The 17279-nt window shown below is 41.4% G+C and overlaps 1 protein-coding gene across 1 annotated transcript; it reads left to right on the top strand.

Annotated features, from left to right (window-relative positions):
* Positions 1–511: 511 nt before the first annotated feature.
* Positions 512–17279, top strand: HNRNPU (heterogeneous nuclear ribonucleoprotein U). Its single transcript, XM_038394898.2, is given in 18 exon segments — positions 512–751; positions 753–776; positions 778–1405; positions 2460–2507; positions 2510–2539; positions 2542–2572; positions 2702–2775; positions 6467–6606; positions 8296–8395; positions 9625–9737; positions 10180–10443; positions 10803–10922; positions 11524–11652; positions 12045–12213; positions 12750–12995; positions 13519–13715; positions 15703–15774; positions 16156–17279. Coding segments are annotated over 18 exon segments (2499 nt in total). The 5' UTR covers positions 512–691; the 3' UTR covers positions 16210–17279.

The raw sequence follows: 17279 nt of genomic DNA, 5'->3' as shown, positions 1-17279 counted from the left end.
CCTCCCTTCCCTGTTAGGCAACAGGTCAGGTTTAAATGGACACTACAGGATTGTAGGCTGCAATTTACTAGCTAGTCAGCCACACTTCCACTGCGCCTGTCTATAATCCTTATCAATTAGTGCTGATAGCTACTATTTATAGAGCACTTCGTGGCAGGGCGCTTGGTGCTTTAAGGATGATGATACTCCCCTACCTTTGTATATTTCAGATGGGGGCCAAGGCACAGAGCAGGGAAGGGACTTGCCCAAGGTCATACCCAGCCAGTGGTCCAAGCACAAGTAACATCAGTAGCTCTTTGCTAAGAGCACTAGTCGTGTTCCTCCTGCCCCGTGAAGGGTTCATACCTGCCCCTTTGTGGCGCTGGAAAAGCTGGGGGTTGGCAAGGTTGAATGCGCTTGGGCGGGCATTTACGGTAGTGGGGTTGGAGAGGCGCTCGGCGGCACTTACGGTAAATGGGGAGGGGGGGGGTATATTGCGTGCGCGGGCGGGGCCGGCAGAGCTGCGTGCTCGGCCCCGCGAGGCGCGTCTCTCCCTCGCGAGCTCGGTGAAAAGGGATTTGGCGCCAGGCGGGTCCCGCTCTGCAGCTGCCGCAGCCGCACGAACCAGCCGCGCCACCCACCACCCACCGGGGCCTCGACCCAGCGCCGCCGCCCGACCGAGCCCAGCGCCGCCAGGCACCGCGCCGCCGCCATGAGCTGCTCGCCCGTCAACGTGAAGAAGCTGAAGGTGTCGGAGCTGAAGGAGGAGCTGAAAAAAGCGGCGTCTCTCCGACAAGGGGCCTCAAGGCCGATCTCATGGAGCGGCTCCAGGCCGCGCTAGACCAAGAGGAGGCTGGCGGGGGAGGCCCCGCCAGCAGCGCCGCCGAGCCCGGCAACGGCAGCATGGAGGGGGAGGCGGCCGAGATCGGCCAGGAGGGAGGCCCCGACCAGGCCGCGGCCTCCACCGCCGAGGACGACGACGAGGAGGGGATGGAGGCGGCCGATGGCGACGCCATGGAGCTGGGCGAGGAGAACGGCGAGCGGGCGGGGGCCGGGGGCGGCCCGATGGAGGAGGAGGCGGGCGGCTCGGAGGAGGAGGAAGAGGAGGATGAGAACGGAGACGACCAGGGCTTCCAGGAGGGGGAGGACGAGCTCGCCGACGAGGAGGAGGCCGCGGCCGGCGACGCCAACGGGCACGGGGAGCAGCAGCCCGCGCAGCAGCAGCCCCAGCCGCCGCCGCTCCTGCAGCCCCAGCAGCGGGTGCCCGCCAAGGAGGCGCCCGGCAAAAGCGGCGCCTCGGGACCCCCGGCAACGGCTCCTGCCGGCCCGGCGGCCCCCGCCAAGTACCAGCCGCAGCAGCAGCAGGACAAGAAGAAAGCGGAAGGCGGCGGCGGAGGCGGCCGCCCCGGGGCCCAGGCAGTCGGGGGTGAGTGCGTGGCCGGGCCGCAGCGGCCTCCCCGGGGCCGGGCGCGGGCGGGCGGGCGGGCGGGGTGAGGGATTCGTAGGTTAGCACGAGATCCGGGCCCTTCCCCTCCGCCGCCGATGGGGAGGGAGGGAGGGGGGGGGGTCGGGATTCGCGCCACCCATATCCCCGCCGCGTGTCTCCCTGCAGCGGCTGCGCCGGGCCCCGCGCTGGGGGGCGGGTCTCGGGCGGGTGGGGTGGTTGCGCGGGGCCGGTGAGGGGGTGGGCGGGACCGTTGCGCCCGTCCCCGAGCGCGGGCGGCGGGGGGTCGAGGGGAAGGGGGCTGCTGCGCCGTGGGGGAGGGGCGGTTCCGGAGGGGCCGCTGGGGCGCGCTGTATTGTTGCCAACGATCGCTTCGCGGCGTATGACGTTGCTTCCGGCCTGGCTGCTCTTCGGGATCGCGCGTTTGGAAGGTTGGGTTACAATGGAGGCAGGAATCCCCTTCCCTGCGGCCGGGCCCCATGCGGAGCGGCCCCCGCCGCCAAGCTTGCGCCGGGCCCAGGCGGAAAGGGAGGCGCTGCAGTTCCGTAGTGCCCTTGTGCGCAGCTCCAGTGTGCCCTACGGGGTGGGGGAGGGGAAGGAGGATGTAAATGATCTATTGAATGCAATGGGTTAGTCGCCTCCCATCTGCTTAACTTTCCTGGGCCCTGAACCCAGAGGTGTCTTCTCTGTGCAGGGGCAGCATAAATGAGCTCCTATCCTTCTTGCCATTTTTTTTTTTTCCCCCACAGATCTGACAATTCATGAAGTAATTTTCAATAATTTTCAGACCAGATCATTGTCAGAACCTTAGTGCTGCAGATGAGTTAACTCTGCATTTCTTATTTTTTTTTTTTTTTTAAATTTAAGAGATCTCTATGCAGGGCGCTGGTATAATTTTCCGGCAGCTAGGTGGGTTGCCTCTAAATTTTAATTTGAAACCTAACATTTAGGGAAATATTAACTTGTACAAATTAAAATGCAATTTCTCAACAGGATCTACCTTAAACATATTTTTCATTTAAATTACTTTCTGTAGGAGATACTAAAACAGAACAACAAAAAGCTGGTGATAAAAGAGAGGGTGTGAGAGACCACGTGAAGATCATGGCCGGGGATATTTGAATACATTGAGGAAAACAAGTACAGCAGGTAGAGAAGCTTCAAACCACTAAATAATATTGGAGGTCTAGCGATGAAAAGCACTAAAAGTTGGGTATTAATTACACTTTGTAAAAAACACTATTAAGGAAAATATCAAAATTATTACTTTGTTTTTAGGGCCAAATCTCCTCAACCACCCGTTGAAGAGGAAGATGAACAGTTTGATGACACAATGGTCTGTCTTGATACTTGTAAGTATTTCTGGTTTTTTTGACTCTAGTGACAAATTCCTTGCCCTCCTCTTCATCCCCTCCCCCCCCGTTTTTTAAAACTAGCTTGCCGAACTGTAGTAGGAACCAGGGTGGTAGCAGCTGTGTTAGTTTGTATTTGCAAAAAGAAATGGAGTACTTGTGGCACCTTAGAGACCATTTGTTGTCTCTAAGGTGCCACAAGTATTCCTTTTCTTTTTGTAGTAGGAACATGCAGGTTGACTTATCAGTAAAAGTGACCTGCTTTTATGATGTATGAAGAGAGCCAGAAAGGCTTTGCTTTGTTTTATCCTGTATGGTGCTTTTTAAAAATATCATCCCTGGTTTTGCTGGGGAAAGGGGCTTCAGGATGTATATTGCAAAGGGATACATCAGATCTGTAACTAAGACCTTTCCAAAATGTTCACCAATTACTGATGGGTGTTAACAAATGAGATTCAAAATTGGGAGAAGGCATAAATGAAGTGGAAAGAAACTAGCATAATGAAGTGGAAAGAAAGAAAATAGGCTGGTTATTCTGAACTTGATTATGAAATGGTATGTACAGGCTCTGTTATGCTGTACAGCCATCCTAACTTAGGAGGGAAGACGCAGCTTACCTCAATTAAAAAGATTAAACAATACAGTGATAAGAAAATACATATTGTGATGAAGTAACCCTGCTTTTAGTTTGCTTAGGCCCTGTTCTGCAACAAGCAGTCTTTTGCGTTGATATTAATAAGTTAGAACAAACCATTAGTTGACTTCTAATTGGCTGTCAGTCAACAGTGCAAAGTAGAAATGTGTTGGTATGCATGGAGAATTCTTACCCACTTGTGTATAACCTTGTACAGCTGTAAAGTCTACCTATCAGTCATTTGTAATGTCACTGTACAATTGGACTCAGAATTGGTTCAGCACTACTATGTCCAGCTCCAACCATGTATGTAATTGACTTATGCAGAATATGTAAATTTTGTAAAGGGGAGAGAATTACCAACTTATGAGCCCTTGGTGCTGCCGCTAAGGGGTAAAGTGTGTGGGGGGAGGGGCGGGGGGATTAATTTTTCCAGATATATGTCACTAGCGTTTAGTGGTCTTTCTATAAAGAAGTACCATATTTTCTACGGTGCCTTGACCCAATGGACAATTACCGTGTCAATTTAAAAAGAAACATTATCCAGTCTGTTAGACAGCTGCAAATTGTATCCTTCACGTTCATTAAAGGGAGAACAGTTTAGATCACACTTGTCTAAAAGTAACATACATAGTAGTAGTTTACAAGTAACGCTAAGGCCACGTCTACACTACCTGCTGGATCGGCGGGTAACGATCGATCTTTCGGGGATCGATTTATTGTATCTAGTGTAGACGCGATAAATCGATCCCCGATTGCTCTGCTATCGACTCCGGAACTCCACCAGGGTGAGAGGCGGAAGCGGAGTCGACGGGGGAGTGGCGACCGTCGATCCCATGCCGTGAGGACGCGAAGTAAGTGATTCTAAGTCTATCTAAGATATGTCTACTTCAGCTACGCTGTTCTCATAGCTGAAGTTGTGTATCTTAGATGGATTCCCCCCCCGTGTACACCAGGTCTACGATTACTGTAGCTGAAAGTATAGAAATGTTTCATATTCCGGCTTGTTTGTATATTTTGACATTTTATCATCAATTTCTGCTCTTTGTTGAGAAACTCTTTAAAACTGGGGAAAATGTGGATTCAGTCACATCAACAGACAATATGGGTTAGGTGTAGTTTATGAAACTTGTAATTTATTTATTTTTTGAAAGTGCTAGCAGTTAGTTCAGTTTGATAGTGTTTCTTGACAGACGAGATTTCATTCTTAATTGAAAACTGCTAGTCGTAAGCAGCTGTTTCTTAATGAGAGAACTTTCAGAGTGCCTAAATAATAGCTGTGGCTTTATTGTACCGCTAGTAGTGGTTTAGTTTTCTTGAACACAAGTAGTTATGCCACTGAAGTCCAATTGTTTTACACAGATGTCAACTTAATATGACCAGTGGTGTGAGGAAACACATGTGCTTGGTGGGCTGTATTTCCTAGAGTCCACCAGTTTTTAGATTACATTATATTTCTACTTGTGTCAGCCTCTGGGCAACATTGATCCAGATTCCTGACGCTCCCATACAAAGGGGTGTTAACTTTTTCTTTAAATTTTAAATGTTTTTATAAAACAGATAAGCAGAACTATGCAAGTTTATCTCTAATCAGTTTCACTTTCTGGTTTGTATGCAATAACATGTGGAGGGTATCGGAAGTGTTCTGAGAACTGTGGATGAAAGTATTTAGTAGTAGTACAAAATTTCAGTTGCAAACAGTGGTAGTTGATGGGGTCATTCCACACAAACAAAACGAGAATTCTGATAATATTAAGCTCCTTAATCATAGACCGAAAGTATGTGTATTATTAAGACTTCTTAGATTTAAGACTATCACAAGATGCAGCATGTAAAACAGTACAGTTCCTTTGTGTGTGCATAGTCTGGTTACTGTTAACTTTTAAATCTTATGTGCTGTTCTAATTACAAGTGGGAAAGGCAAGTCTTGTACATGGGCAGGATCATATATTGTTTACTAAATTCAGTGTGGCTGTAGTTTCTAGTATGTTCTTGGGCAGTTCAAGGGCTGCATCCACACCTCGCATCCCATGTTACATTGGTTTGTTATGGCTTTCGATCTGCCGTTTTTGCCCTCAAGAGGCTTCCATGGTGTTACTTGCTTCAGTTTTGACATGCTCTTTGGGACTAAGGTTCCAACTGTGCACCAGGTGGTGTTTTGGTGGTCCCTGTCGTCGTCCGTCTCGTCCATCCCCCCCCCCCCCCCCCCCGTGGCACCTTTTTTTCTCATTTTGAAGGATCATCTCCTGCCATGCTCTCTCCCTGTGTAAACTACCTATATCTGATTTGGAGTATTTTATTTTATTTGTCTACATTACTAACAAGTAGCCATCTTAATTTCAAGCCAATCAGACACACAAACACACATATATAGGTTTCGGTATTCTGTTTGTATCTTCATATATTTCTTTAGAGCCTGTTGTATAAACTGTTTAAGGCTATTTTTGATGTCTGCCTGTAAACAGTTACCTTTGTTACACCATATGGTAAATAGAAATAAACTTTAAACAGTGACATGTAGACTCACTAGCAACAGGTTTTTATAGGAAATTGGGAAACTTCAATAAATGTGTAAAACTGATTGATTGATTCATAACACGCTCATCAGGCTTCCTCAGGACTTTCTAGTTGATCAGCTGTCTGAAACCTTGAGCAGGGAAAGAACCACCAATACTGAGCAAACCAGTTGGCTTATTGAAGTGTTCGGAACACAGCTCTCCTGCTCCTGAGTATGGTCATGCCTCATATGAAATAACTTACTGAATAAGTAAAATACTGAAAACAATACTGAGAACTTTCTGAAGTTAACTGTAACTTAAAGGTGTATGCCAAAAGTTATTAGCATGAGTGCCTAAAGTTGCATCTAAAGCCATATCCGGCCATCTAAATAATTGGCTTAATTTCATGAGTGCTAAGACCACTTGCAATCAACAGCTTGGCACTTTTAAAAGTCAGATCACCTATTTAAATGCCCAACATTTGTTTTAAACTAATCTGTTTACATTTCAGACATCATATGAAAAGCAGTAAACAGTATGACTTTTATTATATTGACAGATAACTGCGACCTACATTTTAAAATCTCAAGAGACCGTTTTAGTGCTTCCTCTCTGACCATGGAAAGTTTTGCCTTTCTCTGGGCTGGAGGGAGAGCCTCCTATGGAGTTTCTACAGGCAAAGTCTGCTTTGAAATGAAGGTAAATCCTATTATTACTGTTTTAGTGGGGAATAATCTTGAGCATGTGTAAAGACTTTAATTATTGCTCATCTTGATATAGTTGGAATTTTACAAAATATAATTCCATTCAGTTGTAGCTAAATCAGATGGGATAAATCCAGAGCATAGGGATTTTTAACAATTTTCTCTATGGACCAGAGGAACAATTTTATTTAAAACATGAAAAATAACAAACTTAATTGGCAAAATGACTTCCTTTTATATAAAGATTCTACAAAATGCAGAGATTACCTTTGAATCGTATAGCTATAAAAAGGCTTGAAAAACTTACCTGACGTCAACTAGCCAAGATAAGAGGATTGCGCTTTATCCCACCTACAGTCTGAAGGAATAAAATGGTACTGTATTTAATTGTAATTTAATCCAGCAATCTCATTCCTGGCCATACCCAGTCATCTACGCCTGCCACAGGAGTTGGTAACTTTACCAGACAACTAATAGTTGGGACTCAGTCTTCTAGCTGAAGCCAGCATTGATCAGAGTGGGAAGGGGAAAGAAGCAGCAGTGTTGTAGATGGTCCACAATCATGTACAAAGCCAACACCTCCCACCTGCCGGGAAAGGGATGGGTGCTGAAGTTATTATCAGGTGCTGGTCCTTGTCTTGGCTCACTGCTTCCAGCTTAAGTCTTAAATTCTTAAGCCTTTTCTGTGCATGCAGCCCAGGCACAATTCTAGTTGCTTTTTTTTTTTTCTCCTTTCATCCAGTGCCCTTAGTCCTCCTGGTGGCTGCAAGGGTTGGTGGATGGGTATCTCCTTTTTACCCAGGCTCCCTTAATGAATTATTCTTGGTGCCTGCTGCCATTGCCATTACTGCTGAAGCTCCATTTGTCTTGTCTGTCTTCAAGTCGGTGTCATTCTGCTTTTGATTTTGAAGAGCACAGGATTCTGGTTGGTTTTCACTTGATACAGCTTGGCAAAGCTCTGAGCAGCAGCAAACATATGGCAGCTAACTGTCCCCACATTTATGGGGACTTAAGGGTGTTTTTTTTTTTCTTTGTAATAATAAAACTAATACGTCTTTAAACAAAGAACAGGTTCTGCAAAAGTTGATAAAATTTGCCTAGGAGCTGTTTGCTATGAGTCTATCAGTCCCTTGCTATAAAAGAAATATTGTTAGGCTTTAAACTGTCCTTGTATCACTACAGCCAAAACACTCGCTTAATTTCTTCATGTAATACTGCACTTCAATCTGTACCGTATTGGCTAGAGTAATGTTAGTTCACTCTCTTATGCACACAGAGTACTGACATATTACCATACAGAAGAGTCAAGTGTGTGTGTATTCAACATAATACTAATTTTAAAGTTAGAAGGGCTCCTTGTACTTCAAATGCCCCAACCTCCCCATAATCAAAGCTCTTGAAGTCACACGCACCTTTATGTCCTTAGCCAGAAGATATAAGTACTTGGTAGCTGACTTGTAGTTCCAGAAAGTTTTGGGTTTTGTTTTGTTTTTTAAACTCAAGACTACTTAACTCTTTCCCCACTTCAGCCCTTCCCCCATACCTGAAAATGTGGTATGCTCCTATTCATACTTAATATTTTGCATCACCTCTTAATACAGGCTTCAAAATATTACCTTCAGGAATCTGTTTTGTTTTGAACCTGATATTTCATTTCACTTTGTCAATTTTTGTTTAAAAACAGGTTACAGAGAAGATTCCTGTTAAACATCTGTATACAAAAGACATTGACATTCATGAAGTGCGGGTTGGCTGGTCACTGAGTACAAGTGGAATGTTGCTTGGTAAGACTTCAAAATATGTCAGTCAGCAGTACTTAAACTTATCTAAAAGGCATTCAGCCTGTTTTTGATGACCACCTTACTTATGGAGTAACTGAATCCATGTAAGCTTTTTTTGTTGTTGGTGGTGCCTCTTAGTGTGATTAAGATAGGCATTGTATCAAGTGATTCTGTGAAGACTGTGGCTTTGAAAGAAGGATACACTTCTTTGTCCAAAACAAGTTGGTTTTTAAATATTATAGATGTAAGGGCTACTTGACATTGCAAGAGCTGTGCTTCCCTCTTAATGATAAAAAGCATCAGCTGTGTAGAATAATTCTGTATAATCTTTGATCTGCATATAACCTGTGTGCCATCGGCACAAGACTGTCTTGAAGAGCAGATTGCTAAGTATCTTGGCACAAGTCCAGAGAAAGAAACACAGATATTACACTCAGAATTATTAATAGGAAAATAAAGAATTGTGATGTTTCTATCAAAATTATTTCACTTTTGAAAGTGAGCAGGAGGGAAGAATACTCTGCTGGATGAAAGGAAATTATTCTTCTAGTATTCTGCTGTCTAAATATTTAAACACCCACCATTGTTGGTGAGGTGCCACTTTATAGATCATGTTTGAGTTCCCATCTGTTTCTGCTGCATCAGCTGTAAACTAATATTTTTAAAGGTGTGCTGGTGCACAAACAATTCTTTGGAATTTAAGATCCAGTTTTAATACCCATGTCTACTGTGCTTGTTGAAATGTTCACTATTGAACAAATGTTAATCTGGAGCAGCATCTGGTGATAGTTCTTAGCTGCCACCTAATTTGTTTCAGTAAAAGTCAAATGTGTTTTTAAATACTAAAGATGTAATCCATTTTTACAGTTCATAAGGTAGAATTCAGTAATGAGGTAGTTCCTGGAGTGAGTAGAGAAGGTCAAGAACTTCAAGGATGTAATAAAATCTATGGTGTAAATTTTTTTTTTTAAAGACAAAATGCTGAAGGACCGATTTAGAGTAATTTGGAATATCTGATTTCTTTGTTTTGATGTCTAGCTGCATTTTTTCCTCTTATTTTGGAATGCCTACTAGATAATAGCTTACGGTGAAGTACTGCAAAATGAGACGCAGCACTGATCATTTGAATGAATATAAACTTTTTTTTTTAGTATGTTTTAAAGTAAGTAAACTAGAACGCAAGATTGTAGCTAGTCACTAGCTTTCCTCTAAGTTGTCTCTTCTTTCACCAGGTGAAGAAGAATTTTCTTATGGATATTCTCTAAAAGCAATAAAGACATGCAATTGTGAGACTGAAGACTTTGGTGAGAAGTTTGATGAAAATGATGTGATTGCGTGTTTTGCTGTAAGTTTTCCACTATTTCTGTGTTTTTGAAACTTGAATTTTCTGGCTTAGTTATGTGGGAAGAGCTGACCTGGTCCCCAAAAAAATGGAGCAAGATATGTTTAAGATAAACATTCTGGTTAATTTTCTTAGTGTTAGTACATTACTTGATGCTTGTTTAACTGAGTTAAAGCCATTTTCTGTATGGAAGACACTTACATTATACAAAGTTTGATAACTTTTATCTACGTTTATCTTAAGGGCTGCATTTTTCTTGGGTCTAGCAAAACCTTAAATAAGATTAAGTTTGGTTACTTGTATTGCGGACAAAAGAATGAAACTGAGATTCCATCATGAAGTCTTGATAAAAGGAAACTTGAAGTGATTATGTACAGAATACTTGGATTCCTACTAATTTGGTCTTTATACTAGTGCAAGTTAAACTAGTTTCATATATTAACAGAATTTTGAAGGCGATGAAGTGGAACTCTCATATTCCAAGAATGGGCAGGATCTTGGTGTTGCATTCAAAATCAGTAAGGAAGTTCTTGAGGGGCGGCCACTCTTCCCACATGTTCTCTGCCATAACTGTGCAATTGAATTCAACTTTGGTCAGAAGGATGAACCCTACTTTCCCGTACCTGAAGAGTATAGCTTCATCCAGAAGGTTCCATTGGAAGATCGGGTTAGAGGACCAAAGGGACCTGAACAAAAGAGAGACTGTGAAGTAAGTGTGATTTTTTTTTTTTTATTTTTATTTTTTTTAAAGCGTATTAATCTAACTGCAGTAATCAGATTGGAAAATTTTACTACACAACTCATTTTGGCCATCTATGTGGATGCTAGTTCTTAAAACAGGTAACCTATGATGTTTAAAGTGGTTAGACATTTTTGAGATTGGCCATTCTATGAAGTTTACCAGTTTGTTTGGACCCGTTCTGATGTTTCTCCATATTTTAACTAAATGACCCAATTAAAGCAATAATTGGCATAATATGGCAACATTTTTTAATAAGCTGCCAATTAGCACAGCTTCTATATTTGGCTTTCCACTTAAACTATAACATCTAAACCATGTCATAATAGGTGGTAATGATGATTGGCTTGCCTGGAGCTGGAAAGACGACATGGGTTTCCAAACATGCAGCAGAAAACCCTGGAAAATACAATATCCTTGGAACAAATACTATTATGGACAAAATGATGGTAAGTAGTGGCAGGACTGAGGTCTGTCAGTAGACTTACAAAAATTGAAAGGTTACTTGGATTTTTTTCATCCCCGTACTATTTATTTGATACTTAAGGTCACAAAGTATTGAATCGTTCCTTGGGTTTTGGGAGACTTAAGGAATTTTGACTAAACAAAGTAAATATAGCTTGAATACAGCAGGCTTCTAAACCTTATGTAGTATATGTTCTTAGTAGAAATCAGATTTCTTTGGTTGACCTGCTAGTTATGAAATGTCTACGTATTTTTGTTCTAGTCCTGTATTGCTTTTTGAAGATGGGTTACACCTCTAAATTCTGACCTGGATTTTAATGTAGTAGTTGTTTTTTAAAGTAGTTGCTTTTGTGTGATGTCTGTGGTGATTATAAAGAGAAATTGCTCACTTGCCACAGCAGACTTTTTAAAGAATTACCGTTCCTTTTGTGGGATGTTGTTAAGAACACCAATTCAAATGAGTTTTGAGGGCTTCACGTGGCTTAAAAAAATTAAGCCTTCAATGCCAGATAAAAGCACTTAACAAAGGAATAGGTCAGCATCCGGATCAGTACTACTATAACTTTGGAAAATATGTTTCTGTAGGTTGCAGGTTTTAAGAGGCAGATGGCTGGACACTGGAAACTTAACACACTGTTGCAGAGAGCTCCGCAGTGTCTTGGCAAGTTCATTGAGATTGCCGCTCGTAAGAAGCGGAACTTCATTTTGGATCAGGTATAAGCTACAGAGTATGAAATTAATTTTAAATTAGAATGGAAATAACTTAAGTGGGATTCAGGTTTAGAATCTATCGGCTGTTGTGCTCTTCCACTTTTCCTGCTTACCTCGTTGAGGAGGCCAAAGGTTGAACTGTATGACAAGCATTTTTAATCACTTCATATATCATTTACAATTTTTCCAAAATTGTGGGGTGTTGAGGGAAATAGTGTTCACATCCAAAGAGTGTAAGATTTTTGTAAAGTTGCACCATGCTACATCTTTCCTTCCACTTACATGTAAAAGTCATTGCAAGCTCTTGTAGAGATGAAATTTATACACCATAAGTTTAACTTCCTTTAGTTCTGACAATGACAGCTACGTGTAGTAAGTTACTGCATTTTTTTCAGACAAATGTGTCTGCAGCTGCGCAGAGGAGAAAAATGTGCCTGTTTGCAGGCTTCCAGCGCAAAGCAGTTGTTGTTTGCCCAAAAGATGAAGACTACAAGCAAAGAACACAAAAGAAGGCAGAGGTGGAGGGAAAAGATCTTCCAGAGCATGCAGTTCTCAAAATGAAAGGCATGGAACATAATCCTATACTGTGTTTTAGGATGTTGAGTATCTGTTTAAAGGGATAATGTAAATTTTTAGAATTCAAATTTGCTTACCTTAAAACAGTTACACTAAAACCTAGAAACTGGAAGACTATCATAGCTTTGTAAGACAACACTATATTGTGTGTTCCCTCTGCTGCAGTCCTTAACTCTACTCAGTCATGCTGATATGCTCCATGCAGATGCACAAAGCTGTCGTGGCATAAAGTGCCCTATTTAAAAAAAAAAAAAAAAAAAAAAAGCCATTAAACATGCTTGGCAGACATTGATGTTTGCTCTGAGTGCAGGGTTCAAAAATTAATAGGCAGAATATTTTCTAGCTTTGGATAGTGTTAGCAACTTCTTGGTGGACTGTTGCTTCACTTACCAATCCTCAGTTTTGTCTTCATATTCAGTGATTCGGTTTCTGGAATTTGTCCCTGCTGTTGTAGGAGGAGTGAGTAAAGGGTTTAATTGTATCTGAATGGGTATTCTGAACATCCAGGGTTTTCTCCTTTATAGGAAACTTCACGCTGCCGGAGGTAGCAGAATGTTTTGATGAAATAACCTATGTAGAATTACAGAAAGAGGAGGCTGAGAAGCTCTTGGAACAATATAAAGAAGAAAGTAAAAAATCTCTTCCTCCTGAAAAGAAACAGAACACTGGCTCAAAGAAAAGTAACAAAAAAAGTGGTAAAAATCAGTTTAACAGAGGTGGCCAGAGAGGACGTGGAGGATTCAACATGCGTGGCAACTTCAGAGGAGGAGGTAGGCCTAGAAACAGACCTGTTAACTTTATAGGCATTTCTGGCTTTGGTGTTTAACCTTTGACTGTAGCTGTTTCATAAGCTTTCCCCAGCATAAAGGTAGACTTGGACCTCCAACTCCAATACACTTGAAGAGGAAGTCAAGGCATTTAAAGAGTTGAATTAACTTACATTAATCCATAATTTAGGGGGAACTAGAGATCTTGTACTGTATTCATATGGCTTGTCAAGGGCACTGCTTCTGAATTTTCACATTTGGATTTGGTGTTTTGGTTTTGTACTATGTTGATGTCTCTAGATGTTTTAATCAATTAGATGAGGAGAAAATTGCTATGCAGGCATTCTTTTTCATTTGAAGTCAGTGGGCTTGGCATCCAAATCCATTAGGCAAAACAAATCTTCCTTAAAAATGTAGAAGGTGTAAAACATAGGATTTGAGAGATGTCGGCTATATCAGACGATAGTTTTCATATAAAAGAGCTGTTAAACAAATGCATGTTTGTTTGTTTTTTTTCTTTCCACAGTCCCTGGGAACCGTGGTGGATACAACAGGAGAGGTGGCAATATGCCTCAGAGAGGAGGTGGTGGCGGCGGTGGTGGTGGCAGTGGGGCAATTGGCTACCCATATCCTCGTGGTCCTGTCTTTCCAAGCAGAGGTGGTTACTCAAACAGAGGAAACTATAACAGAGGTGGAATGCCCAACAGGGGGAACTACAACCAGGTAGGTAATGCATTCTGTAGGTGTGCTAAAGCTGACTTATCAGAAATTACCTTAAATACCTTACTTGAAAGGTTGCAGTAGTAATTTACAAATTTGCAGGTTGAAGCATGTTGATTCACAGTTTTTAAAAACAACTCTCCTTTGATAGTGGTATGGTGAGTTTTTTGTGTTTAAAAGGCCTGTCTATTTTAGGTAATTTTTGGCACTTTTTTATATTGGTGCAAGCATCTAGAATGCTTGCTAACACACGGTACCAAACCTTTATCAAACATGCTTGGAGCTAATGCATCTGGTATAATTGGCAAGATTTTACGCCTTTGCTTGCTCCTGTTAAATCAGAAATTTAGAGCTCTTGTTTTTGCAGTCTAAGCGCACTGCAGCAGAATTTTTCATTTTGTTCGCACAAGATTTTTTCCATGTGTTGTGAAAGCTACATGCACTAGTCTAAGCACTTCATTATCTGCTCTTCCATTGCTAGTTCTTTGGTGCCCAACACCAGTTAAGGCAGTTCATTGCTGCCCCTGCCACACCTGAGGAGGAAAGGTAGGAAGTACAAGCTTCCTACAGTAACAGTTAACTGATTTAATAGAATTGTTGACATAGGTACTGTCCCTTTCACTTAACAATTGTGTAAAATGCTCCTGAAAAATACATAACAGCATTTTCACAACTTTAATAGCAGTAACCCAGTAAATGAATGTACTTGTTTTATGGAATATATGGAGGCTCAAAACTACAGGAGCTACCATATCCAGACTACCAAGACTTGAAAAATAACACTAGGGACTGTGTTCCATGTTCAGTCCCTGGTAGCTCCCGAGATGTACAGATACGCAACGCTCCCCTCACATTATTGCAAGTAAAGTGAAATGTAACTGAAAGACTAACTTTTTAGTAAGAAAAAGGGTGCAAAAAGGAAATACAAATTTTAACTGCTTCAAGCACTACACCCAAAGTGTACACTGCTCATGGTTTAGGAGTGGCCATGGGACCTCCTTATGACTGGCGATGTCACTTGTATGATGTGGGAGGACAAATGTATCCCAATTTTGGGGGCTGATCTAGTGCATGATGCATCAGTTAAGCACAATGCATTCATTTAGGCAGGTTAGTGAGGATAAGTAGTGAAAGCATTGGTTCCTTGTTTTTCCAAATGGCAAATAGCAATATCTATTGTCCGGCTGTAGTAAGTCATCCAGATGTTCTTGTAATGTATTAATGAAATGCTAACTGAAAAGCAAAAGAACAGGTGGTAAAACTGAAACTTCCTCTTCTAGACATCATGTTCCATATTTTGAGGATCTCATAATAGCTGTTTGGGATCTGAACAGCACCAAGAACTTAATTGCTACTCTTTCTAATGGACAAATTTCATTAGAGGCATTCAAGTTAGGTTGGATTATCTCGACTGTTAAAGAGCCAGCAGATGGAGCCCAAGCTAATAGACTGATGTGACAAACTTCCCAAACACTGATGTTAAGCCAGAATGCTGCATTTCTTCCAATATAGTGAAAATTCTTAAGTACGCTTCTATAGTGTGGCTTGTATCCTAAAGTCTGTGCACCACCTTTTCTCTCATTCATTATTAAATGAGCCATATCTTTGTCTGATCACATAATAAATAGCCTTGTGGTGACTGCAACAGTTGTTTACATGAAAGAATGGGAGTATTCTTTGTATTTATAGTTGTCTTAATAGAATTAGCCAGCTGGAAATGAGTCAAAACTGGATTAGTCAGTTCTTCAGACCACCAGCAGCAGCAGTTTGAGAACTACTGGCTTATGAAACCTATCAAATCCAAAATCCTCACAAATATAAATCTCTAAAACAATGGAGAGAAACGTAAGCATTTTAAGAGCTTTTCAGTGTCTCTGCAAGGTTTGTACCATGACAGGTGCATTGGTAAGTCTTGGATTCTCATGCATACCCTTCTGGAATGTGGCCTACAACAGATGCAGTAGTGTTCTAAAACACCTTCTTGTTACAGAATTTCAGAGGAAGGGGAAATAATCGTGGCTACAAAAACCAATCTCAGGGCTACAACCAGTGGCAGCAGGGTGTAAGTAACCTCTGAGACTTTTCTTTAAGTCCTTAGGAATTGGTTCATTTACCTGTGTGAAAATGCTGTTCAAAGTTGTCTCAAAGTCTAGGATATGTGCTGGGCAAAGTCTAGGATATCTTGCATTACAGCTGTGGCTTATTGGTTATAATGGCTGCCAGTATATTTGGTTTCTTCTCAATATGGCATTACATTAAACAATATAAAGGTTCCTGTTTCTTACACATTTCAGATATTACTGCCAACTGAAAAGTTATTAATCTTCCTTGGTTAGTTAGCTGTCATCCAGTTTCCTTGTAAATGTATTTAATGTAGGGAAAGTGAGTTGTGAGTAATGTCTGGTTACAATTCAAAATTAATTATGTATCCCATCTATTGCAGCAATTCTGGGGTCAGAAGCCATGGAGTCAGCATTATCACCAAGGATATTATTGAATACCCAAATAAACGAACTGATACATATTTCTCCAAAACCTTCACAAGAAGTCGACTGTTTTTCTTTAGTAGGCTAACTTTTTAAACATTCCACAAGAGGAAGTGCCTGCGGGTTCCTTTTTTAGAAGCTTTGTGGGTTGATTTTTTTTTCTTTTTTTTGTACATTTTTAATTGCAGTTTTAAAGTGATTCGTAAGAGAACCTCAGCATTGTGCACGATAAGAGAATGTGTCAGTATTTCAGGGTTCTACATTTTATCTGTAAAATGTGACTTTTTTTTTTTTTTTTTACCACAACAAAAGTAAAACGTTGCTTTGTATCTGGTGTCTTTTTATTAAAGAATTTTTCTCCTTTTTCCTCCCTCCCCCAATTTCTAGGAAACAGTCGTGAGTCATTGTCACAATTGAATAGAAATGTTAGCAACCAGATTCATGTAGAGGCTCATAGTGGCCCTCATGAATATCATGAGACTATGTAATGCTCATATTACACTCCATCCTCTCTGTGCAGTTTCTGGGTAGAGAGAGTGGGAAGGCAAAAGTTTTTGGCAATAACTAGAAAGGTTTTATAACATCAGAGTTCAGCAAAACTGGGTGCAAAGAGGAAACCTGGAACTAAATAGTGAAGGTGGAGTGCATGTAGAAGAGCTCTTAAAGTGTAAAACTTGGTTGCATTAATTGTGAAGGCTCAAACTTGTGAAGGTACAACACCATGAATTCTTTTCCATTTGTTCTGCATTTTGATTCTGAAAAGAAGCTGGCTTTGCCCATTTCTTATTAAACAAAACTTGTTGTAAATCCAGTTGTCTAATGGGATCTATATGAAGTTAGCTGTGTGTCTGTATAACCCTTTTCCCCTAAAATACTGTATACCTAGTGTGCTTGTAGTAGTTACTCCACCATTTTTGTAAGCTAATGAAACTGTGAGTCACCCATTTTATATCTAATTTTTAATCATGTCAATTCTCAAATGGGTGTATCTCCTTAGCCTGCTGATTCCTTTTCTCTTTAAAAAAGTAGGTGGAGAAATTTAACTTTAGACGTTTGTTTGCAATAAAATAAATTCATTTTA

This window comes from Dermochelys coriacea, chromosome 3, assembly GCF_009764565.3.
Source record: "Dermochelys coriacea isolate rDerCor1 chromosome 3, rDerCor1.pri.v4, whole genome shotgun sequence".
In the NCBI taxonomy this organism is placed as follows: Eukaryota; Metazoa; Chordata; order Testudines; family Dermochelyidae; genus Dermochelys; species Dermochelys coriacea.
This window is presented reverse-complemented; position numbering and strand designations above follow the sequence as displayed.